Raw genomic sequence first — 25,316 nt, 5'->3', positions numbered from 1 at the left:
GTGACAGGAGGGAATGGATTTATAATATTGGGTGGGAGGGAAATTCTCATGGGAACACATGCATATTTGAATATTATTATTATTATTATTATATATTGTTAAAATACATGTTTAAATAACTTAAAAATGTGTCGACGAGGACGGATCTAATAAAGACTAGGAGAAGGTGCATGGGTCATGAGGCCCACCTTTTTTTTATAATATATATATATATATATATATATATATATATATATATATATATATATATATATATATATATACACTTTAGGTACCCAAACATTTAAAACTACGTCGTTTGGTAAGGGATATGATTTATCACAATTCCGATTCTTTCTTTATTTTTCAAAGACTTCGTCTGCTATGAATCTTTCTGATTCAACATCATCCAGAACATCGGTTCTTGATTAATCTCAGGAACATTTTTTTTCGTTTTATTTCTTTGGTTCAAGGATTCTAAGAGGCACATTTCGTATCATCTCCCATCGACGACCATGACACCGTTTAAGTTAACATGGCCTTATTTTTCTGCTTCGTTCCATATCACATCTATCGAGAACTCAGAAGACGGATTCGATGATATCGCATTTATCTACACTCAGTGTGAGTCCTTCGATTCTTCCCAACATATTTAATCACAAAGAAATTCATCTTATTTTTATTAGAGGTTTTTTTTGTTATCATCCTATATTTATTAATTTTTTCTGGTTAATTACATCACAAATTGAGGTCGTTTTTCGATTGTATCTAGGAATGTACACCAAGTGCTTGATTAAATGCCATAGTGAAATTTTGTGTCAATATGGCTTAAAAGCATAGGCTGTTATCGAGAATGGGCATTATAAGCATAGATTTTTACAAGCATAACCTTTTAGGGAAAGTAGAAGTATTGTACGAACCAAATCAGTGTTAGATTGGTTTTCTTGGAGACATGTAACTTTATCATACGTGATTCAAAAATTTATAGCTATGAGCTCTTGAATTCTAACAGTTATGATATTCTTCCATCTGTGACACAAGGTGATATATGCAGTCTGCAATGGACACAAACTGCCAGACAAGTGGCAGTAAAGAAAATGCTCTTCACCTTTACTCTGCCACCGACAAAAGTCATGTTGGGTATGCCCAGCCTGCATATGTGAGTGGATGAATGTACATTAATGAACAAGGACAATATTGTGGTCCAAACATCTGTTACTGATTCTAATGAATTAACTAACTCATCTATTATGTGTTGTTGTGAGACTTCAGTCAGGTGAAGAATCATGTTGGCTTTTTGAAGATGACCAGGGAAAGAAACATGGTCGCCATTCTCTTATGGAACTTTATTCTTGGCATCATTATGGATATCTTCATGGTTCAGTGATGGTAAGACATGCTTAACAAGATTGAAAAGCATCAAACATCTTTCTAGTTCATAGTCTTGAAGTCATTTAAATGGGCTATTTGGGGAAGAAGATAAGTTGTGCACATAAGGTGCTCGATGAAATGCCTGAGAAAAACTCAACATCACGTGTTACTATGGAGGTGGGATGATTGGCGATTTGGCTCTCATGTGCCCTGAATTCATTCAAGTAACTCATCACCTCCATGTTTCTTATAAATTCCCCATAAAACATTATCATATAAAACATTTTCGACTCATTTTCTTAATAATAAAAAAATGTTTTTTTTAGTCTTTTCCTAGCCGGGATGGATGCATCAGGAGCTATAACTTTTGGTTTAAGATTACTAACAGAAGCTATTTTCAATAATTACGAAAATGGCCTTCAAAAAGGAGCATGTAAAAACTTTCTTCCTTCTTTTTTTCCTTCATTCCTTCATAAATCTATTCAAATCCATCTTCACAAACAGTTTCATGATTCATCAGATCTTAATGCTGCTGGAATTCAAACTGACATCACCCTCACCCAAAAACTGGTTCATAATTTAATTCTTATTATTTTTCCAAAATTTTTTTTATCAGTTTCTTGATGTGCAAATTGCAAGGAATGTCAAGGTACTTAACTATAACTACCAATATACGTAATGTACATTGCTTTTATTGGTTAAAAGAGTAATTACATTGCTATTTCTTGCAATTTGTTTTTTCTAGTTTTTTAATGAATTTTTTTTTGTTTTGTTTTTTTATCTCAGGTTGAACAGATTTTTATTTACTTGCGTTGAACAAATTAATTTCTAAAAAAAATAAAATAAAAAAAAAACTTCGATATAATAGCCATAAATATGGCTTGAACCTCATGTGTTTTTGCTATTCAACATTAGGGGTATTTTTGGAAACGCCTGCTGATTTATCTTTACTATGCACATGGATCACCATTTTATTCCACACATATCATAACATAACATTTGGTTTTATGATAAACTTAAAGCCAGAAGATATCAGCTGGATTAAGCCTCAGTTGGTTTCCATTTTGATAAACATGACAACTAGGTCTCTCCACGTTTGCCCTATGTTAATATTTGACCCATTCTCTATCACATGTGTTTGTTGTGTATTCATTTGTTTGTTTGTTTACAGGAGGTATATGGGGCATAAAATAACAATTAGACCAAATGCAAAGTTGAGTGCTTTATTCTTGCAAAGAGAGAAGATGTCATGGGGGAGTTTCTCAAGTAAAGTGAAATCAGCTATTTTCAAAGAGAGAACCTTGAAGAGAAAAAAAAAATGATTATTTTTTAGAATAATGGTTTGTTAGCAATTTTTTAGAATAATTGTTTGTCATTTCAAGTCACTTTACTCATTGTGTATTTATATATACGATTTTTTATGAACCAAACATCTATGAATGGTATGTGATTATTGATCATAATAGATGATATTTCCCACGCTCAACAAGTGCTATGGATCGAAATAACAGATTTACGGATGTTTTTGACAAAAAGTATATAACCATATATTTTGTGGATTGAGCTGAAATAGCAACAAAGTTAAATTTTTAACCCAAAATGACAGCATATTTTTGTTTTTAACCCGTAATTGCAGCAAATTTACATTTTTAACCCAAAATGACAGCATATTTTCGTTTTTAACCCGTAATTGCAGCAAATTTACATTTTTAACCCAAAATGACAGCATATTTTCGTTTTTAAGCCGTAATTGCAGCAAATTTACATTTTTAACCCAAAATGACAGCATACTTTTGTTTTTAACCCGTAATTGCAGCAAATTTACATTTTTAACCCAAAATGACAGCATACTTTTGTTTTTTCACAAAATACTCTCATAATTTTGTTTTTTTTTTTTCAGAAAATACCATCATACTTTCGTTTTTTCACAAAATACACTCATACTTTCGTTTTTTTTCACAAAATACCATCATACTTCCGTTATAAACAAATAGTGGCAGCCAAATTTAAGTTATAAACACACAAATCATAAACAATCAACAAATTTCATTCAAAAACATTAAAATTGTTAAGAAACATCAATTGCCTTCGGATACTTGTTAAACATACATTTGAGGAAATGTTCAAATAACCATTCAAATGTCTCTTCCTTTTCATTTTCAAGCAATGCTCCTCCAAAAAGTATAGACTGCCCATGATGATTCACCCTAGTAAAGGGAGCAAAAGGCATCTTGAACTTGTTAGTCATATAATTGACATCAAACACAACAACATCTCTGAATTTTGTATAAGCATCTCTTGATCTACCATCAGCCCAAAAGATATTTCTAGGATACCCATCATCAGACAAATCCACGACAAAATACTGCTCACTATCAACTAATGTTTTATCTTGAAAATGTTTTATAAGTCCATAGAACTCATTTCCTTTATGTTGCTTTCGTTGCTCAGATAAGACATCGGCACATTGCTTTGAAGTATCATCAGCTACATTTGAGGTTTTCATTGTATTAACAACTTTTTTAATCTGAGAAGGTTTCAACCATGCTTGACCAAATTGCACCATAAGAGATTTACCTTCTATTGAACGGTGGAAACTGCTATGAGATCGATGCTTCATCACCTTCGAAGGTGTCATGGTCAAGTCGTGATTGTGTGTGTCATTAAATGAGTCCACCAACCATTTCCCATCCTCCTGTCTTGTTATTCGAAGCTTTGCTTGACATCCGGTTCTAACATCTCTACGACGTTTTTCTCATTTTCACTTGAAGCATTTTTGTCCATCCTTTTGAAACCTTCTTTGTTGCATACATATATCTTCCGAAAAGGCTCATTTGTTTTAGGATTTTTAATTGTGTCATCTCTACGTATACCAAAGCCATGTAAAAATGAATAATCATTATAAAATGTATAGGCATCATCGGGTGTATCAAAAACCTTTCCAAGTATACTTTCATTGTTAACTTCATCTTCGTCAAATTCAATGTTCTCATCGATACTATTTATTTTTTCACATTCATATGTTGCTTCCAAGTAATCATTTGTGTCACTATCTTCGGTTATATATGGTTCTATAGCTTGATTAGTTGCTTCGGCTTCACTCATTGTGGTCTGCAATAGACAACGATGAAATAAAAGATTAACACCAAATTGTTTTATATTGAATATAATGGAAACATTATATATAAAAAACACAATAACAAACAATTGCAATTTGTATGAATTCTTGTCAATTGCAATTTGTATGAATTCATGTGAATTACAATTTGTATGATTTACCTTAATTGGCTTCCATGGAATCGAAGCAGAAAAAAACCATTCGTTAAAATACATTACAACTCGGAACAGAAAAAAAATCATTCGTTAAAATACATTACAACTGATGAGTTCATATTTAATTCGTTTGTTGCTTTTTATTATCAATTTTTCATTGTTTGCAATAAGTTGGATCAAGTTCATCCAAGTTAACCCAAAATATAGACTTTAGAATGCACCATGAAGTTAGCTCTTTAGAATAATGAATTGCCTAAACTAGCTATAACCAATCAAACTGTTTTTAGCAATGAAGTATATGTCTTCAGCAACAAAAAAAAAAAGAAAAAAAAAAGACGCAGCATTGCAGACCGACCAAAAAATTGAAATTAAGGACTACAAATAACTTTGTAAACTTAATATATGTGTATGAATTGCAAACGATTCCAATTAATAACAAAAAATACAAACCTTCAACATCACAATTAGTTGATATAAAAAACAAACGATTCGAATCAGGGGAAGTCACTTACTTGGAAGTCGTTGAACGAAAAAAACAGGGGAAGCAGATTATGAGTTCGATTCCTTGTCAATTGCAATTTTTTTGATTTCAATTCGTTGTGAATTGCAATTTTTTTTGAGGTCCCTGAATTGCGATTCCAGATGGTATCATTCGTTTTAAGTTGATTCCGATTTCTTGATGATGGAACGAATCAGGAATGTGATCACATAAGGAAACTATGTACTTTTTTAAGGATTTTTTTTATTTAGAAGATTAACCCAATAATCAAAACTACGTAATTTTAAATAATGGGTACCTAATCTTATATACCCTTAAGGGTATATTCACTTTTCCCATATATATATATATATATATATATATATATATATATATATATATATAATCTTAGGGGTGAGCAAAAACCGCACCACAACTAAAATTAACCGCATAAACCGCAATCGAAAAACAGCAACCGCAATAAAAACCGATGGTGAGATTTTCTGTTTTTTAAAAACCGCAAATTTGCGGTGCGGTGCGGTTATTAGTTTTCAAAAACCGTAAAAAAACCGCACCGCACCGAATATATTATATACAATTTTTTATTAATTATTAATATATTAAATATTAAAAATAAGACAAGTTTTATGGATGAAAGATGGATAAAATACTAGAAGACAAAAATGTTGGTTTTTTGTTATGTTTAAATTTGAAAAATGATGAAATTAAACAATTTTAAGATATTTATTGTTAATTACTATTGATTTGACGTTTTTAAGATATTAATTGTTTGTGATTTAAGTTAATTGTCTTATACATCATGGTTTTTTTTTATTATTACAAGTAATATGTTTGAACTCTTAAAACCGTTTGAGCTCTAAACTATGGTTAAAAACCACACAAAATAACCGTACCAAATCCATGCGGTTAATAACCACAACACAAAAAAAAAAAAAAAAAAAAACCGCACCGCAAAAATAACCGCATCAAGCGGTTTTGAAAATGGATTAACCGCATTTGCGGTTAGTGGTGAGGTTTTGGCTAATAAATGCAACGAACCGCACCGCGCTCACCCCTAAATTATATATATATATATATATATATATATATATATATATATATATATATATATATATATATATATATATATATATATATATATATATATATATACCATTAAAGGTATATAAGCTTAGGTAACCAAATCCACCATAATACGTCGTTTTGTTTTATACATTCATTACAATGTTCTTAAAGTTCAACCTTTAACTTGATTTACTTTTAAGATTTTAGAAATTTCACTATTATCTTCCTCATACATCACATCTTTTTGTCGAACACGTACTAGGCTATATATATTATTGTTGAAAATGAAAATTATGTAAGAGGAATATAAATATGAAATTTATAAAAAAAATCTTGGATGTAAATCAAGTTAGAAGTTGAATTATAAGAACATTGGACAATTACAATGTATATATGATACAAAACGACGTAATATAGTGAGTTTGGATACCTAAGCTTATATACTTAAGGGTATATAGTTAAATTTATACAAATACATGTTTTTTTAAATATAACAATAACGTTGTTGTTAAATTTGATATAATAATCCGTATACTAAATTGATATAATATATTGATTATTTTGAATTATATGATAATATATACATCTATTATAACTGCATAATCTCAACCGTTTGAATGACTTCTACCCGTGAGTTACTCATAAATAAAATTAAATATAATATATGGTTTAAAGTTATTTATAGTTGTTGTTATTGTTAATTAATTTTTTAAAATTTATTTTCTTAACGTTTTAATTTCTATCATTATAAATATTTAAAACATCAAACAATGTTTTTTGATTTTAAAGGTAACAATATAATCATTTATATAAAGTTATTTTTAACTATTGTTATTGTAATTTATTTTAAGCTACTTATTTGAAAACTTTTAACGATTATACAAATATCTTTAGGAAATATTTTAGTTAAATTGAGATTATAATTTAGTTTTTTCATTTAGCACTACAATTTATCACTTTTAACTATTCACAAAATATTCATTGGGTTTTTTAAATGGAACTGAAATTTATATTTAAGTTGACATTGTAATGTTATATTTAAATTAATAATTTAAGTATTTTGTCCAAATTGTTTAAAAGTTGTATCTTTAAATTGATAATGGTTTACATAGAATAACATATTAAATCTAATATATTAAGTATAATATGTTAAAAGTTAAAGACAAAACTTTATAAGTAGAAGTAAAGATATTATTTTAATATTAAAATTTAGTTTATTTATGATTATACTTTAGGTTTGATATTTATTTAACCTTATTAATCAACTTATAATCATTATTAGAATGACACTACAATTTATCACTTTTAACTATTTATAAAATATTCTTTGGGTTGTTTAAGTTAAACTAAAATTTATATTTAAGTTGATCCTGTAATGTTATATTTAAATTTATATTTTAAGTATTTTATACAAATTATTCAAAACTTGTAGCTTTTAAAATTATAATGTTATATTTAAATTTATAGAAGTAAAGATATTTTTTTAATATTGAAATTTAGTTTATATATGATTACACTATAGGTTTGATATTTATTTAATCTTATTAACTAACTTATAATCATTATTATAAAGAAATTGAAAAGTCATAGGAGTTTCAAATGAATGTGGTGAAAGGAAAATGCTTCCTTTATAAGTATACTAGGCGAATGCACGTGCGTTGCGCAGAAAGACCTATATAGTTGAAATATTTACAAATATATGTTTTTCTAAATATAACAATAACATTATTGTTAAATTTAATATAATAATTTGTATACTAAATTGATATAATATATTGACTATTTTGAATTATATGATAATATATACATCTATTATAACTGCATAATATCAATCGTTTGAATGACTTCTACATGCGAGTTACTCATGAATAAAATTAAATAAAATATATGGTTTAATGTTATTTATAGTTTTTGTTATTGTTAATTAATTTTTTAAAATTTATTTGTTTAACGCTTTAATTTCTATCATTATAATTATTTAAAACATCAAACATTGTTTTTTTATTTTAAAGGTAACAATATAATCATTTATATAGAGTTATTTTTAACTATTGTTATTATAAGTTATTTTAAGCTACTTATTTGAAAACTTTTAAGCATTATTAAAATATCGTTAGGAATATTTTAGTTAAATTGAGATTACAATTTAGTTTTTGCATTTAGCACAACAATTTATCACTTTTAACTATTCACAAAATATTCATTGGGTTTTTTAAGTGGAACTGAAATTTATTTTTAAGTTGACACTGTAATGTTATATTTAAATCAACAATTTAAGTATTTTGTCAAAACTGTTCAAAAGTTATAGTTTAGACTGATAATGGTTTACATACAATAACATATTAAATTTAATAAATTAAGTATAATATGTTAAAAGTGAAAGTCATAACTTTATAAGTAAAGTAAAGATATTATTTTAATATTGAAATTTAGTTTATTTATGATTACACTTTAGGTTTGATATTTATTTAACCTTATTAACCAAATTATAATCATTATTAGAAAGACATTACAATTTATCACTTTTAATTATTTACAAAATATTTTTTGGGTTGTTTAAGTTAAAGTAAAATTTATATTTAAGTTGACTATGTAATATGATATTTAAATTAATAATTTAAGTATTTTATACAAATTATTCAAAATTTATAGCTTTAAAATGATAATGGTTTACATCCAACAATATATTACAATTAATAAATTAAGTATAATATGTTAAAAGTTAAAAAAAACATAACTTTATATGTGGAAGTAAAGATATTTTTTAATATTGAATGTTAGTTTATATATGATTACACTTTAGGTTTGATATTTATTTAACCTTATTAACCAACTTATAATCATTATTAGAAAGAAATTGAAAAGTCATGGGAGTTTCAAATGAATGTGGTGAAAGGAAAAATGCATGGGAGTTTCAAATGAATGTGGTGAAAGGAAAAATGTTTCCTTTATAAATATTTTTTGGTTGTTTAAGTTTAAGTAAAATTTATATTTAAGTTGACCATGTAATATGATATTTAAATTAATAATTTAAGTATTTTATACAAATTATTCAAAATTTATAACTTTAAAATGATAATGGTTTACATCCAACAATATATTAAAAATAATAAATTAAGTATAATATGTTAAAAGTTAAAAAAACATAACTTTATATGTAGAAGTAAATATATTTTTTAATATTGAATTTTAGTTTATATATGATTACATTTTAAGTTTGATATTTATTTAACCTTATTAACCAACTTATAATCATTATTAGAAAAAAAATTAGAAAGTCATAGGAGTTTCAAATGAATGTGATGAAAGGAAAAATGTTTCCTTTATAGTACTGTATGATATATATATATGATATATATATATATATATATATATATATATATATATATATATATATATATATATATAATATGATTTGGATATGATTGCATTTATAATGTAGTATAATATAAAATTAAAATGAATTTTATATATACCATGTGTTCTTTTGATCATGTGTTTTATTGCTAGTAAGTAGTAAATAACAAACAATTATTTGGATATGATTTAGATTGCTTTTATTTTTAAATGTCCACTACTAGATTAATGAAGGTCTTTGATGACAGACAAATTACGATGTACATTCATAAAATACAAGCCAAAAGTCTTCATATAAATTATGCCATCTTTTATGAAATATTATTGAGTTCCAGACATACATAATTTTCCATCGTCTGTCATCTTCTTTAAAAATGTTGTCTAAAATGAAGTTAATGAAGAAACACGCGTGACTTTTTTCCTTTTTTTCATCCATCGTCTAAAAAAGGTCTGTCGAAACTATAGGGTTAAGAACCTCCTTCAACGTCGTCTAATTCCCACAAACCGTACTTCCCCCTAAACGAAATTAAGTCAAGATTCCTTCCACTGGTGAAAAACATCAAGTGTGTGCTCGAAAACAACACATTCGCGAATGCCTACTAGGCTCTATCTTGTCAACAACTTATTAATGGATGCCCTATTCTATCTTGTCTAAAAAAGGTCTTGTTCCTTCACACAGCCTAGTCCAGATTCCATTGGAATCATTGTTATTTATCATGGTTCATTGTTATTTCTCATGGTTGCACTAGTGTGGCAGCACGAGCCCTACGACTTGGTTCGTCTCGAGCCTACAAGGGTTGCTGAAATCCTCAATGATCCCCTCAAGATTTCGTGATTGCAGAGTTGTCGATGTCATGAACTTGTTACCCACTGCCAATAATGGAACCATCGAGCTTTTATACATGCAGGTGAGTAATCAAATATTTTTATAGTCGTCAATAAACACTTTTTTTTTCTCAATTTCTCTGTTTCTAAATCTCCCGAATCTTCTAAATACATTTTTATAGCTTTACGCTCCTACAAATCTGGCTATTTTTTGTGATTTCTGGTTGCTCTGTTACACTTCTGCTATAGAATATGGTAGTCTGGTAATCTGTGAACAATGTTTAGCGTTACTTTCTAATGATAAAATGTCTCACTTAGGATTACTTTCTAATGAACGCCAACTGTTTGATAAAATGTCTCACTGAACGACCCTTACATGTGTATGCTACATTATATATTTTGATTAAGGAACTACACATGTTTGCATTAAATTTGAAGTATAACGTACAATGGCAGATTGATTAACATTAAGGTAGATTACATGTTCTGTCCGTGTATGTGTATTTATGTTTTGAAGTAATTCTTGTTAGGTATTATTGTAATTGTATATGTTTCAAATAGATATACTCCACTCCCTTAAAATGTATCATCATATTTGAACAATTACTTGTACCGGTAAGTAACAACAGTTTAATCAATGGTATGGCGTTGATACAAATTTCTTTTGCCCCATTTGAATAGTTTGTATGCATTTGTTCACTTATTATTAGGAGTTACTTTCTATAACAACACTGTAGTTTGAAACACCTTTTTCAAACTAGTAAATTTGAGCTTTATATTCACTTCCTTTATATTTAATGACAAGGTCTTTTTTAACTTCATTTTAATCATCATTTTGGACAATTATGTTTACTTGTTCTTTCTTTTATAAGTTTGATTATTGATCCTTTCGACTCAGGAACAAGAAGACCCTCATTTTGCATACCTTATGAAGTGCCTTTTTCTTCAATGGCATTTCGTGATGATCCAATCGTGATGCCTAAGCCTCTTCCATCAGATACAACATCTACACAAGTAAAACTTTTAAAAGGGCATAATTGGCATTATAAATTCATGCTACTATGTTTCAGGAAAAGGTTGCTTGTTTTCCACAAAGGAGGCCCGTGCCCTATAATTATGGTTCAGGTAGGCCATATTTATCATTATATCTCATTACTTTTTCTCATATTGAATTCTATTTGAGTTCATAGATTTTTGTAAGATATGTTTCATTGTAAATTTAGCATGTGTAGATTTGACTTGATAAAATTATAAGTTTCATTGATTAGAAGTTAGTTGTCATTTCTCGCATTTAGTCCTTTTTTGGTTAAAATGAAAGAAATACTAACATACTTTAGTTGATTTGGCTTAGGAAAAAAAGGCATAATTTACTCTTTATTACACAATCCCTTTTCTGTCCCAAGTGCAGGAAATAGGAATACACTTTTCTATTTCTTGCATATAAGCTTCCTTTACCGGAATTGCTTTTTATGAAGCCTTTGATGTTTTCATAAGATCAATTAAGTTTTATGTATCTAACATTCTAACCTATCTAAAAATGTCCAAAACAAAGTATCTCCAATATGAAATTCTTTAGTGCTCGAAATTGTTTCTTGACTTTTTGTTTTCTTACTTTAACCACTAAGGCAGGGGATAGACTATCTGCTACTAATGTTTCCATGGAGACAAAGAAAAAGGAAGACTTGTCGAAGGAAATGTCTTAAAATAAAAGCAATAAAAAGAGATTAAGAGAAGGTGATTGTGGAAGAGTATTCTGATAAGAAGACTTAAAAAGACCCTTAGTCTTACCGGTTGACGCATAGATTTTTGCACTTTTTTTAATTGTGTTGTTCTGTGTAGCAACCATACTTTCTTTCCTTTAACTCTTTTTTATGAATAGATATGAGTGATTTCTATATAAACTGATGTCTAAATAAATTGTGTTTCAAAGTAAAAGGTTAAATACAAGTTATATATATATATATATAAAGAGGGAGAGAGAGAGAGATAAGTTCAATTGAGAAACTAAAAAATGTTGAGAATGAAGGAATCATTATCAGTCAATCATTTATTTTTGCCGTTAAACCCTCCATCGTACAAGCAGAAAGGGGAAAGGAATACACATGTATTTTCAAACAAAACATGTTTCCTTAAACTATGTTAATCATTACCTTAATATATACAAAAACATTGTTTTTTCGTTTTTATTAATTTTTAAGGAGCTATTTTTATCGAAAAACGATTTTAAATACATCAAAATTTATAATTTTTTATTCTCTATAAATAGACATTCATATTGATATAGTTTTAAAATAAAATAAAATAAATATTTTTTATACTTTCAGCTCTCGTTATTCATAAGTGAATAAAAGTGCGTCAGATTCTTATTACAACACATTCGTTATTTACTTATAAATAAAAATTGTGTTTAATTTTTTTTTTTTTACAGTTTAAGGCCCCGTTTGATACGCATCTTTCCAGGTCCAAACATATCTTTCTGGCTGAATGGACCGGAAAGACTGTTTGATTTGCACAAAAGAAGGGGTCTTTCCCGATAAGATATGTCTTTCCCAGAAAGCCCCAAAATCATATCTTTCTGGCTGAATGGGCTGGAAAGACAATTATACACCAAACCCCGCCTCTTTCTTTCTTTATTGGATTATTAATTTTTTTAAATAACTTTTTTTAATTATATTTTTTATTGAATTATTACTTTTTTTCATCATTCAGCACAGTCAATCAGATGTACAATCAAACAGCATGGTTTCTTTCCCAGTCAGAAAACTTTCCCAGACAGCACTTTACCAGACAGTACTTTCCCAAACAGAAACTATCAAACGGGACCTAAGTATCATTCATATATAAATATAACATGGAATAAATTTTTTACAGTTACACCAGCTCTTGTCACATGTTATATTCACATATGAATAAATTGTGTATTAGCTCTCTTTACAAGTTATATTCGTATATAAATAACACATTTATCAGAATTTTGTTATGGATAATTTGTTATTCATAGATGAATAAGCAATTCGAATTTTCAAAACACTTCGTCTTTTATTAACATACTACTTATTTATATATAAATAACAAATTAACTATAAAAAAAATTTGATAAATGTTTTATTCACATATTAAGACGAGAGCCAATCATTTATTTTTATCGCAAAACGATCTATCGTACTAGCGGAATGGAGAAAGGAACACACGTGTATTTTGAAACAAAACATGATTCCTTAAACTATGTTAATCATTAACTTAATATATACAAAAAAATATAGTTTTTTTTCATTTTTTAAATTTTTAAAGAGCTATTTTTGTCGAAAAATAATTTTAAATATATTAAAATTTATAAATTTTTATTCTATAAATAGACATCCATATTAACAAAGTTTTAAGAGAAAATACTTTTTTATAGTTTCAGTTCTCATTATTCATAAATGAATAAAAATGCATCAGATTTTTATTATAGTATATTCATTATTCACTTATACGAATAAAAAATATGGTTACTTTTTTTACAATTTAAGTATCATTTATATATAAATATAACATGTAATAAACTTTTTACTGTTTATATCATCTCTCGTCAAATGTTATATTCGCATATGAATAAAAAGTATATTAGCTCTCCTAACAAGTTATATTCATATATGAATAACACGTTTATCAGAAATTTGTTACAGTTCATTTGTTATTATTATATGAATAAGTAGGTCGAATTTTCAAAACAGTTTTTCTTTTATTAACATACTACTTATTCCTATATGAATAACAAATGAACTCTAACAAAAATCTGAAATAAGTTTCACTCATATATGAATATAGAACAAATTACTGAAATAGTCCCTGTGGTTTGGCTAAAGTTGCGCGTTTGGTCCCTATGTTTTGTTTTGCACTCGGACCATCCCCACATTTTCTTTTTATTACCCGCCTGGGTCCCTGGGTCCGTTAGTCGTCAATTCCAAACGTTAAGTCCCTCACGTGCTTCGCACATGAGGGGTATTTTCGTCATTTTATATAAAAAAATCTATTAGAACACCCCTAAACCCCGATTCTCTCTATTTTCGAATACGCCCTTTCTTCTTCTCCTTCATTTCGTCTTCTTTGAAGTGTCGATCAACCCTAATGGAAAAAACCTGCAAGTGTGGTGAAGTTGGTGTGATACGAAGATCGACTACCAAGAAAAACCCTGGAAGACTTTTCTATTGTTATACTGGAAAGGTAAGGACAATTTCTTCTTAAGTATATCTATATATCACATACCTTTAACACACACCAAATTACTCAAAATGCAGGGAGCAAAATGTGGTTTCATAGATTGGGTTGATGAGGACAACTTTAATGGTGAAAAAACTGAAAAAAGTATCTCCCCTGATTTGCAGAAGTCATTGGATGAGCTTCAACATGAGAATAGGGCCTTGAGGCTGTTATTAGTGTTCAGTTGGGTTTTTTTTGTGTCAATTTTAATTTACAAGCTTTAATTTATGCTATCAATGTACTTATCTTTTGTTTCATCAAGGCAATTTTCTAATGGGATGGAATTTAGTGGTTTGTAATGGAATAGAATTGAATTGACTGTTTTATAATGGAATGGAATTGAGTGGTTTGTAATGGAATGGAATTGAGTGGTTTGTAATGGAATGCAATTGACTGTTTTATAATGGAATGGAATTGAGTGGTTTGTAATGGAATGCAATTAACTGGTTTTCTATTGGAATGGAATTGAATTGAATGATTGAATAGAATTGAATGGTATTGAATTAGAATGGAATGAATTGAATAATTGAATAGAATTGGATAAAATGGAATTGAATTAAAACAAAAACATAGCAACAGATTATAGCACTAATTGTTCATACCATAATTGAAAATAGAGATACATTAAAAGTCATACCATATATAGACAACAGGTCCCAAAAGTCATACCATAATTGTTCATAACACAGACACAAAACATAATGACAAATATAACAAACACAAAAGATCATAACACCATAATTGGTTCATAACACAGACACAAAATATAAAAACACAATCATAACTTAAGCAATACTCTTCCCTTTCTTCCCAGCCCTCCTTGTCCTGCTTGAAATTCCATCACATGCACTTTGAGTTCCACTTTGCCTACCACCACCTACACTTTGAGCTTTCTTCCCAACATTCCCTTTCTTGCTTGAACTACCATCACCTGCACTTTGACCTTTCTTCCCATCCTTCCCTTTCTTGATTGAACTACCATCACCTACACTTTTAGCTTTATTCCCAACTTTCCCTTTCTTGCTTGAACTAGTATCACATGCACTTTGACCTTTGCAGCTTCTTTTATTATGACCAAGCTTTTTGCATTTTGAACATGTCACACTCTTGTCCTTCCTTGATGCCCTACCACCCTTCACCATATCTTCTAATTCAACAGCTGATTTCCTTCTTTTCTTCCTTGGTCTTCCAATGGGGACATGATGATTAAGAGGAAGCACAGTGGTTGGACATGGAAACTTTTCCCACATTCTTCTTCCATTAATTGGTTCAATCTTGAAAGAATACATTTCCTTCCAAGTTTTTAACCAGTAAGTAGCATGAACCCATTCTTCAGGTACGCCAACATTCTGCTTATATTTTCGCATTTCCCATATAGCAACAAGGGCATGTTTACAGGGTATACCAGTGAGTTCCCATTTTCTACAAGAACATGTGTGTTGAGCCATGTCTACCACACATTGGTCCATCCATGGACCACTCACCTGATATTTTCCATTCCCACAGAACTTACCCACACATTGAGCTGCATCAGATTTGTTTTTTTCAAGCACACTTGTTGCAGTTGGAGTTAATGGTCCAACAGCCTTATCAATTACCTTTTGGACACTAACAATCCTTAACATAAGGTACTCTCTAATGTACTCAAGGCATGTGATAATTGGTTGGTCGCGTGCTTTCTTAATTTGATTATTTATGGTCTCACACAAGTTATTCAGAAGCCCGTCACAATGAGCCCTCCCTACAATATAAATAAAAAATTATGTAAGAAAGTGAATCATTTGGTAACAATTAACCCAACAAAATAAAACAAACCTGTGAAGTGTGCCCTAGACCAATGTTGAGGTGGAATAGCTTTGACCCATTCGTAGCAGTCATTGTTTAGCTTTCTTAACTCTTCCATAGCATGGTTGAATTCTTGTATTGTTGTTGTACTTGCACAGTTCCACAACATGTCTTGGAACACCTTTCCCCTCCACATTTTCTTCATGTTTTCATGAATGTGTCGCAGACAAAACCTGTGTTCTGCACATGGATACAATGTACCAATTGCTTGCAACAAGCCCTGTACAAAATGTAAACAACATTAGATGTAATGTATACATTGTACAATAAGAACCAAGTCCATTGAAATTACTTACCTTCTGTCTGTCAGATATACAGGTAAAGTTGGAATTAGCTTGCAAATCAATGTCATCACCCAAGCACCTTAAGAACCAAGTCCATGAGTTTATATTCTCAGCCTCCACGACAGCATATGCCAAAGGATATGTGCAGTTATTTCCATCAAGACCCTAAACATAGTGAAGGAGTTAGTAATTTAAATAAAATGGAATAAAATGACACAAGATATGTGTTTACATCTTACCACTGCTGTGAGTATCATTCCAGGATAAGGCCCTTTCATAAAAGTCCCATCCAAACCAAGATAATCTCTTTTACCAGCTAGAAAACCTTTCTTTAATGGCCCTAGACAGATGTAGATCGGTTTGAAAGTTCTAGTCTCAGAATATGGGTTTGGCTCACTTTCGACCTCTATCTTAACTGTTGTCCCTGGGTTTCGAGTGCGAAGTTCTTGAACATAGTCTCGTAGTGTAGTATATTGCCCTGCATAATCGCCCCTTACTTGATTCAATGCTTCTGTTTTAGCCCTAAATACCTTCATCTTCGAAATATCTACCTGGTATTCACGTTGAAGTTGTTCTTGTAAAGCTCGTGTAGGGACTGTAGGGTTGCTTTCAATCTGTTGCACAATTTTCTTTGCCAAGAACTTGTAGGTACAAGCTTTCACATTTCTTGTTTGTAGACATCTATGCTCTTTTTCGTAGGTCTTGATCTCCCAGTCAACATCTTGTTCCCACTTGCTAGCATAAAGTACCCATGGACAGTTGTTTTCTTCACTTTCTTTATTGCTTTGACTGGGCCCACATGGGTCAAGTTGACCAAGGTCTGGGATAGTACCTTTACAAATAGCTCTCACTCTGTTTTTGTCATTTTTTATAAAGTCTAGTTCCCTCCTTGTCTCCACAGCATGTTGTCTTATTGCATTTTTCAATTCTTCAGATGAGGTGAATTTTTGGTACACATAGAATGGATCACTAACTCTTGCTTCACTGTTTTCCATTGCCCTTCGGATTGCCTTAATTGACTTTCTTCTCTTGTTGCTCCCACCTTCATCAGATGATGACTCATATAAGAATACCTCATTGTTTACAACCTCAATATCATCAATTTCCCTTGTTTCTGTTTCCTTGACATTTGACCCTCCAAGATCACCCACCCACTCTATATCTTCATCAATATTTAACAAAAACTCATTCATGTCTATCTCAGGTTCATCTAGGAGGTTATCTAAGTCTACTAAGAACTCACTATCATCACTATCACCACTATCACCACTATCATCAGCATCATCTCTATTGTCACTTTCATGAGTAATCCCTCCAGTTTCTTCATTTAGAAATTCATCAAATTCATAACATATACCTTGTGTTTCACATTGGGCATCAATTTGGGCACTTTCAGTTTCTTTTGTTGGCACAACATTTGGTTTACTTGATCCAATACAATCCCCTGTTTCAGTTTCCTTCCATTCCAAAAAAAGCCTTTTACTACACGAAGGTTGATCAACGATTTCTTCTATCCTAACTTTACTAGGGGTAGATGACATTGTATATGTATGCAACATTGTTTTACCATGTTCAACATAAACTTCAATCAGTTTATGTTGACCCACGTATGTACCCAAATGGTTAATGTCACTGTCACTAGCCAATGCAAACAACCCAAAGTCCAAATCTGAAAAGGGTCTTTTGAAGTGGTAATAAAGCAACTTACCCTCCTCAACACAGCCTAGGGTCTCCATCATCTCATCAATATCGTGCACACAAAACTCATCAATGTCCAATAGATCAACGTATCTTTCTTTGCCCTTGACGTACCTCCTTCCAGGAAACTTCGTAAACTCTCCACCATAGAATAATCTGATGGAGAAGATAGTTGGATGACCAGCTGTAAAAGAGAAAGCTTCAACTTATTAGCTTGAAATTTGTAAGTGATAAATTTAACTTTTGAAATTAAGCGGTTACCGTAATGGTTTTCAACGTCTATTTCTTCCATGTTTGCTCTAATCCTCCAACCCACCATTGTTGCTTCGATGATTCTTGCAAAATTTTGAGGAGTTAGGGTTTCTACTCGATTTTGATGAGTTACAGATTAAGTGAGAGAGAGAGAGAGTGTGTGTGTGAGAGGGAGGTGATCGGAAAATGATCGGAATGAAGAAACGATTGGCATTGCATTTAGGCGCCATGTATAAAATGACGAAAATACCCCTCATGTGCGAAGCACGTGAGGGACTTAACATTTGGAATTGACGACTAACGGACCCAGGGACCAGGCGGGTAATAAAAAGAAAACGTGGGGATGGTCCGAGTGCAAAACAAAACATAGGGACCAAACGCGCAACTTTAGCCAAACCACATGGACTATTTCAGTAATTTGTTCATGAATATAATATATGACGAGAGCTAATACATGTTTTATTCATATATAAATATAGCATATGACAAAAGATGATGTAAAAAGAATATTTTAGGTAAGAAAAGTTTATTACGTGTAATGTTTACATATGAATGATACTTAAACTGTAAAAAAAATATAATAATAAACATATGTTTTATTCATAAGTGAATAACGAATGTCCTGTAATAAAAATCTGATACATTTTTATTCACTTATGAATAACGAGAGCTGAAACTATAAAAAATAAAAATTTTATTTTATCTTAAAACTATATCAATATGCATGTCTATTTATAGATAATAAAAATTATGAATTTTGATATATTTAAAATAATTTTTCGATAAAAATAGTTTCTTAAAAATTTAAAAAAACAATATTTTTTGTATATATTAAGGTAATGATTAGCATAATTCAAGAAAACATGTTTGGTTTGAACAAACATGTGTATCCCTTGCCCATTTCTGTCGATACACCCAAGTGTTTTGTTGCAAAATAAATGTTCGATTGAGATTGATTCCCCATTCTCAACTTTTGTTTCTCAATTGAACCCTCATATCTCTCTCTCTCTCTCTCTCTCTCTATATATATATATATATATATATATATATATATATATATATATATATATATATATATATATATGTAAAACCATAAAATACAAATATATGTCGTAAAACTATGTTAAAAGTCATGACGTACAATATATGTCGTAATTTTAAGTCGTAAAGGTATGTAAATAATTTAAAAAATGTTACGAATTACGACAAAGAAAGTCAGTCGTAAATATATGTCGAAAATGCATTTCATGTGTGTCTGTCATAATTGTAGGTCGTAAAGGTCTGTCGTAAACTTTATGACAGTCTGAACGTCTGTCATTTCTATTTATGACATGACTTTCATTGACAGACATTTGTCTGACATGTATAGGCATTTACGACAGACATTGTTTGTCATGGAAAGCCCATAACTGAAACTACATCTTTGAACTTGGATTGAAGAAACAAAAAGCACAAAGGGAAAATATCATCTTTAAGAACACACCAAAATCTATTGCATTAGCGGCCTTAAACCGCTTTGCTGCAGGCTGTGTCTACACCGGAGCCTGCCTCCGCTCCCTTGCCTGGAGCTCTAACTCAATCTCCCGCCTCCTAACGGCCTCCTGTAGCTCCACAAGTGTATCATAACGCTGAGTAGACACAAACTGGTGGATGTCCGTCTTGAGCATGCTCAAGTATCGAGTCATCTGAGCTTGCTCAGAAGCCCAAAATTCATAAAGGCGTGAACTGACAAATTACGATTATACCCCTGGGCTCTTAAACACAATCGAGCACTCGGATAATCTAAATTATGTCACCCACACCCACACAGGAAACGATTCGGGACAGGGCATTACAGTTAGAGTTGGGGAGCAAAGAGGATAGGTGGTGAGGTAGATTAAACTAAGTCACTTTGAAAGTTTGAATTTTAATTGAAATTCTAGAGTTTGGTTGGCACAATACAAGTCTATAATATATAATATGTATATAAGAATATGAAATTTATAAAAACAGATATATAACTAAACGGGTCATATTCGAGACATTTTCGAGTTGAAAGTCTTGACCCTAACCCTACCCGTTTAACTATCATGTCGTGTCGTGTCAACCCGTTTACATAAACGTGTCGAAATCTTTTACCCAAACTTGCTAATTTCGTGTCGGGTTTGTGTCGAATTGTCGTGTCGTGTTAGGTTTTGCCAACTATAGTCACCAAAGCCCTTAAAAATCGTCCCTAAAGCCTTTAGCGACGACATGTTGTCAATATATATATATATATATATATATATATATATATATATATATATATATATATATATATAGGGTTAGGTTATTGTCCACAATCAATCCTACATGCATACAATAGATAGTAGAAACATTTGAACCTAACTCTCTCTTTCTCTCTCTCTCTCTCTCTATATATATATATATATATATATATATATATATATATATATATATATATATATATATATATATATATATATATATATATATATATATGGAGGGCTCATGCGAAAATGCAAATAATTTGCGAAAAATCGAAAACAAGGAAAACCTATAAGATTGTGTCACCTCAACCTTATATTTTGGATCATAATCCATCCAAATTTTGAACTAAATGATGATAATCGATGATACATGAGAAATTGTTTCATATTAGCAAAACATGTTTTTTGACTTTTTTTATTATGAAAACTTGAATTTAAAAGTGGTTAAGGACGTGAAAAAAAAAATAGAAACGGTTGTTAAATCCACCTTTAAATCTATATTACCATAACATCCTTCCATGTAAACTTATTATCTTGCTAATAAATTTAATTTTTAAAATACATATGTTTGATTTTTAAAAGATAAAATTTGTTTTCGTATTTTCGCAAAATATTTATGTTTTTGCATGAACCTATATATATATATATATATATATATATATATATATAGAGAGAGAGAGAGAGAGAGAGAGAGAGAGGATGGTTAAAATAAAAACAGTAAATAGTGTGAAAACGTAAAAACACTACTTTTATGTTATTATTCTGCAATGAATTTCATATCCGCAGCTTTATGTTATTATTCAGCAATGAATAGATGAATAATTACACGTTAAAACTAATATTATAATTTAGAAAAAATTGCAAAAATGGACCCTGTGGTATGCAGATTTTTGGGGTTTTAGTCCAAACCCCTAGTTTTTTGGATCCATGGTCCTTTTGGAGTGGTTTGTATGTGGTTTTGGTCCCTGGACTTAACTCCCGTTAAATAGGATCTGTTAAGCCCCCTCGTGTGCCTCACACGTGAGGGTAAATTCGTCATTTCATATGTAAGGGACCATTTTTGCATAAACCGTTTTTTGACTTAATTCCTTTTAAATATCCCACTGCCTACGATCTTTCTTCCCCAACGTCTCTTTTTTCTACCCTTCTTCTTCTTGAGCTCTGTTACAACAACAACGGTTCTATGTTTTTGTGGAAAAGTTGCTTTGGTGAAAACGTCTTGGACCCCTCTGAATCCAAGAAGGAGATTTTTTGCATGTGCTATGAATAATTCCGTTTGTGGGTTTATCGGGTGGCTTGATCCCCCAATGTGTGCTAGGTCTAAAGCCATCATACCTGGACTGCTATGAAATTTGAATTCAGTGCAGGAACGGTGCAATTAGTTGCTTAGAAGTGTGAACATGCTACAGGATCAATGCAATTGACTGAGATACAGGAACAACATGTTGGTGGCAAATTGCAAAGCATTGAAGGATGAAAATTTGAAGCTAAAAATGTACCTGTTTGGAAGTTGGTTTTTTTTTGTGATTGTCTTGTTCTGTATCTGGTTTGTGTAAGGGTTTACTGTGAAGGGTGTTTTGGTCTGTGAAGGGTATTAGTATGGATAAAATGGTTATTTTGTTGTAATTTTATGTGATCATTTTTGTAGTGACTTATGATGGTATGAATGTATTACCAAGATTGTATGAATGTATCAGAATTAACACATCAATAGAAATGGTATGATGATTCATTAGAACCAATTGTACATAACCAAAATGCACATTTCATTAAGAGTCATAACATAACCAAAATGCACATTTCAATCAGATTCATAACATAACAACCAAAATACACATTTCATTAAGATTAATAACATAACAACCAAGTATTCATAACAACCAAGTATTCATAAAAACCAACCAAAAGATTTCAACAAAATAGTGTAAACATAACAACCAAGTGTTCAAAAGCAACCAAAATCACAGAAAACCCCATGCATGATACATTACTTCTTGGACTGATTCCCACTTTGCCCTTTACAGGTCCTAGAGTTGTGTCCCTTGTTCTTGCATTTGCTATAAGTAACATTGATATGCTTCCTTGATAGCTTCTGCACTCCATCATTTGTTGGTTTTTGGGAACCTCCTTCTTGTGTAGCATTCACTCCATCACCTTGACTTTCCCTCTGCTCTTTGCTTAACCTTTCACCCTCACTTTGTCTTTTTTTTTCTTAGGCCTTCCCACCTGAGTGCGATGTGTGGGAGGGATTAGCTTTGTGGGACATTCACTCTTGGGCCACATGGATCTCCCCTTAATTGGCTCCACCTTAAATGAATAAGCTTTTTCCATATATCTAGCAAATACACCTTGTGAATCCATTTATAAATGTCAAGCTCAGCCTCTGGGTCTTTACTCATTTCATTCAGAGTTGCAATTGCATGTCTGCATGGAATTCCAATTAATTCCCATTTTTTGCAAGTGCATGTTTGGTTCTTAACATCCACCACATGTTGATCCTACAAAGCTCCTGTGACTTGATACTTGTCTCCCCCATTCCACCTAGCAATGTATTGTGAAGCAACTGTTTTTCTTGTAGCTAGGATGTCTGTTGTTGTGGGTGTTAGTGGACCTTTATCCTTTTTCATTTCCTTCATGACATTGCATCTCCTCTTCATTAGATACTCCCTTATGTATTCTATACATCCAATGACAGGTTTATCCCTTCCTTTGTCTATCTTCCCATTAAACACTTCACATATATTTGATATCAATACATCAGAAACTTCTCTTCCTGTTGTACATTACCATTAAAAATCAGTTAATACAATTAACATACAAGTAAAAATGTTCACTAAGTGAAAGACATAAGGACCAAATTGGAATATATTGAATTACCTGAAAAATGACTCCTTGCCCAATGTACAGGAGGAATTTGCTTCAACTATTCACATGCCTCCTTATCATATTGACTAAACTCCTTCATCAAATGTTCAAACTCAAGAATGGTGGAAGTCATCCCCAAGGTTTTCTAAAAAACACTTCCAGCTTTCTGTGTTTTCAGACTCAACAATCCCATATGCTAATGGGTAAATTCCATTATTGGAATCAAGACCAACTCCTGAAAGGACCAACCCAGGGAAATAGGGAATGGTCCTTTCATGAAGGCACCATCAAAACCTAATAAGTCCCTAAGGCGTGCCTTGAAACCTTTCTTCAGTGGACCCAAACACACATAAATTCTTCTAAACTGTCTGATTGGGGAATCAGGGTTAGGCTCAGAACATCCATCTATTTTCACTATGGTGTCTGGGTTAGTAGCTTGAAGTTCGAGAACATAGTCCCTCAACAGTTCATACTGCTTTGTGTAGTCGCCAGTTATATGCTTTCTCGCCTTATCCTTTGCCCTGAACACCTTGTCCATACTAATACCCACCTGGTAGGTCTTTTGAAAGTGATCTTGTATGGCTCTCAAAGGTATATCTGGATTTGCCTCAACTTGATCAAAGATTTTCTTGCTGATTCAAGAAGCAGTACAAGCCCTGAGTTTCCTTGTTTGCAAACATGTGTGAGTTTGGTTTAAGGTCCTTATAAACCAGTCGGATTCAGGATTTGACCTAGATGCATGAATATACCAACCACATGTTACTTTTTGTGTCTTTAATTCTTTACCCTTTCTTTTTGAAGTGGTAGCTTGACTACCCACTTGGCCTTTATTGGTGACATGTACAAATCCTCTACATTGTGCCCTAAGCCTTACATTGTCATTTTTTTAAAGAAAATATTCCTTCTTGATTCTAGTGCATGCAGATCAATTGCCTTATTTAATTCCTTTTTACTATTAAATTTATCTCCAACTGAAAATGATTGTTTATGTACTGCCCCAAAGCTGCACCTTTTTTCTTTTCTCAAATTCTTGATAAGAGCTCTTCTCTCTCTGTCTTGGTCAGATCCTTCATCCAAAGATTCGAATTCCTCATTGTTGATCACTTCCATATCTTCAGGTTCATGCTCATGAACAACATTTATACAAGAACCTTCCACATCACTTTCAACATTGAGAGTGAAGTCTCCCATGTCCACATCCATATTCTGAATATTGTTGTCAACATACATTATATCATCCACATGATCTTCATCTTCTTCATTCTCTGGATCACTATCTTGAGAATCATAATCCTCTTCATACTGTGGATCACTTTCTTGAGATTCATCATCCTCTTCATACTCTGGATTACCCTCTTCGGATTCTCCATACCCTTCATACTCTGCATTATCCTCATTAATTCCAATCAAATTTTCCATAAGGTTATCAAATAGCTCATTCAATTGTTGATCATCATTATTAACAGGGGGTGTTGTAGCATCCTTCAACAACAGTTGCAGCCTCCCTAACAC

The 25,316-nt window shown here is 31.1% G+C and overlaps 2 protein-coding genes and 1 long non-coding RNA gene across 17 annotated transcripts; 2 read left to right on the top strand and 1 right to left on the bottom strand.

Moving 5' to 3' along the window:
* Positions 1-307: 307 nt before the first annotated feature.
* LOC145110688 (uncharacterized) lies at positions 308-2,913 on the top strand. 14 transcript variants are annotated; one of them, XR_013710168.1, is made up of 6 exons: positions 308-1,138; positions 1,252-1,574; positions 1,677-1,783; positions 1,871-1,920; positions 2,266-2,434; positions 2,522-2,913. XR_013710168.1 is itself a non-coding variant. In XM_079047192.1 (5 exons), the coding sequence occupies exons 2-5, from the start codon at positions 1,028-1,030 to the stop codon at positions 2,670-2,672; spliced, it is 441 nt and encodes a 146-aa protein (XP_078903318.1). In that variant the 5' UTR covers positions 308-603; positions 1,021-1,027; the 3' UTR covers positions 2,673-2,913. The 14 variants fall into 14 exon arrangements, 4 of the variants coding, with proteins under 4 accessions (XP_078903318.1, XP_078903253.1, XP_078903217.1 ...); XR_013710162.1 differs by having other exon boundaries at positions 2,137-2,434; XR_013710214.1 differs by lacking the exon at positions 1,871-1,920 and having other exon boundaries at positions 2,373-2,434.
* Positions 2,914-9,905: 6,992 nt separating this feature from the next.
* On the top strand, positions 9,906-12,267 carry LOC145104414 (uncharacterized). 2 transcript variants are annotated; one of them, XR_013707082.1, is made up of 4 exons: positions 9,906-10,204; positions 10,294-10,452; positions 11,268-11,494; positions 11,995-12,267. It is a non-coding gene; the product is annotated as an uncharacterized LOC145104414 (long non-coding RNA). The 2 variants fall into 2 exon arrangements; XR_013707081.1 differs by having other exon boundaries at positions 9,908-10,452.
* A 3,129-nt stretch (positions 12,268-15,396) lies between these two features.
* On the bottom strand, positions 15,397-17,933 carry LOC145113218 (uncharacterized). The gene is made up of 4 exons (XM_079049333.1): positions 16,980-17,933; positions 16,753-16,905; positions 16,427-16,676; positions 15,397-16,352 (listed from the first exon to the last, which is right to left on the bottom strand). Exons 1-4 carry the CDS (start codon positions 17,931-17,933, stop codon positions 15,397-15,399), a joined length of 2,313 nt encoding a protein of 770 aa, XP_078905459.1.
* Positions 17,934-25,316: the final 7,383 nt, after the last annotated feature.

Source organism: Lactuca virosa, chromosome 1, assembly GCF_052849685.1.
Source record: "Lactuca virosa cultivar CGN04683 chromosome 1, Lactuca_virosa_CGN04683_v6, whole genome shotgun sequence".
Classification (NCBI taxonomy): domain Eukaryota; kingdom Viridiplantae; phylum Streptophyta; class Magnoliopsida; order Asterales; family Asteraceae; genus Lactuca; species Lactuca virosa.
Note: the sequence above shows the minus strand (reverse complement) of the source record. Positions and strands in the feature narration are given on the sequence as shown.

Bases quoted from the DNA above. Each gene is read 5' to 3' on its own strand.
- LOC145113218 (XM_079049333.1), bottom strand. From the start codon at position 17,933: ATGAATGAGTTTTTGTTAAATATTGATGAAGATATAGAGTGGGTGGGT. The intron at 16,906-16,979 runs GTAAGATGTAAA...CACTATGTTTAG, and splicing joins GAATGATACTCACAGCAGTG to GGTCTTGATGGAAATAACTG. The intron at 16,677-16,752 runs GTAAGTAATTTC...CATTTTGTACAG, and splicing joins GTATATCTGACAGACAGAAG to GGCTTGTTGCAAGCAATTGG.
- LOC145110688 (XM_079047192.1), top strand. From the start codon at position 1,028: ATGCAGTCTGCAATGGACACAAACTGCCAGACAAGTGGCAGTAAAGAA. The intron at 1,369-2,372 runs GTAAGACATGCT...ATAAACTTAAAG, and splicing joins ATCTTCATGGTTCAGTGATG to CCAGAAGATATCAGCTGGAT. The intron at 2,435-2,521 runs GTCTCTCCACGT...GTTTGTTTACAG, and splicing joins TTGATAAACATGACAACTAG to GAGGTATATGGGGCATAAAA.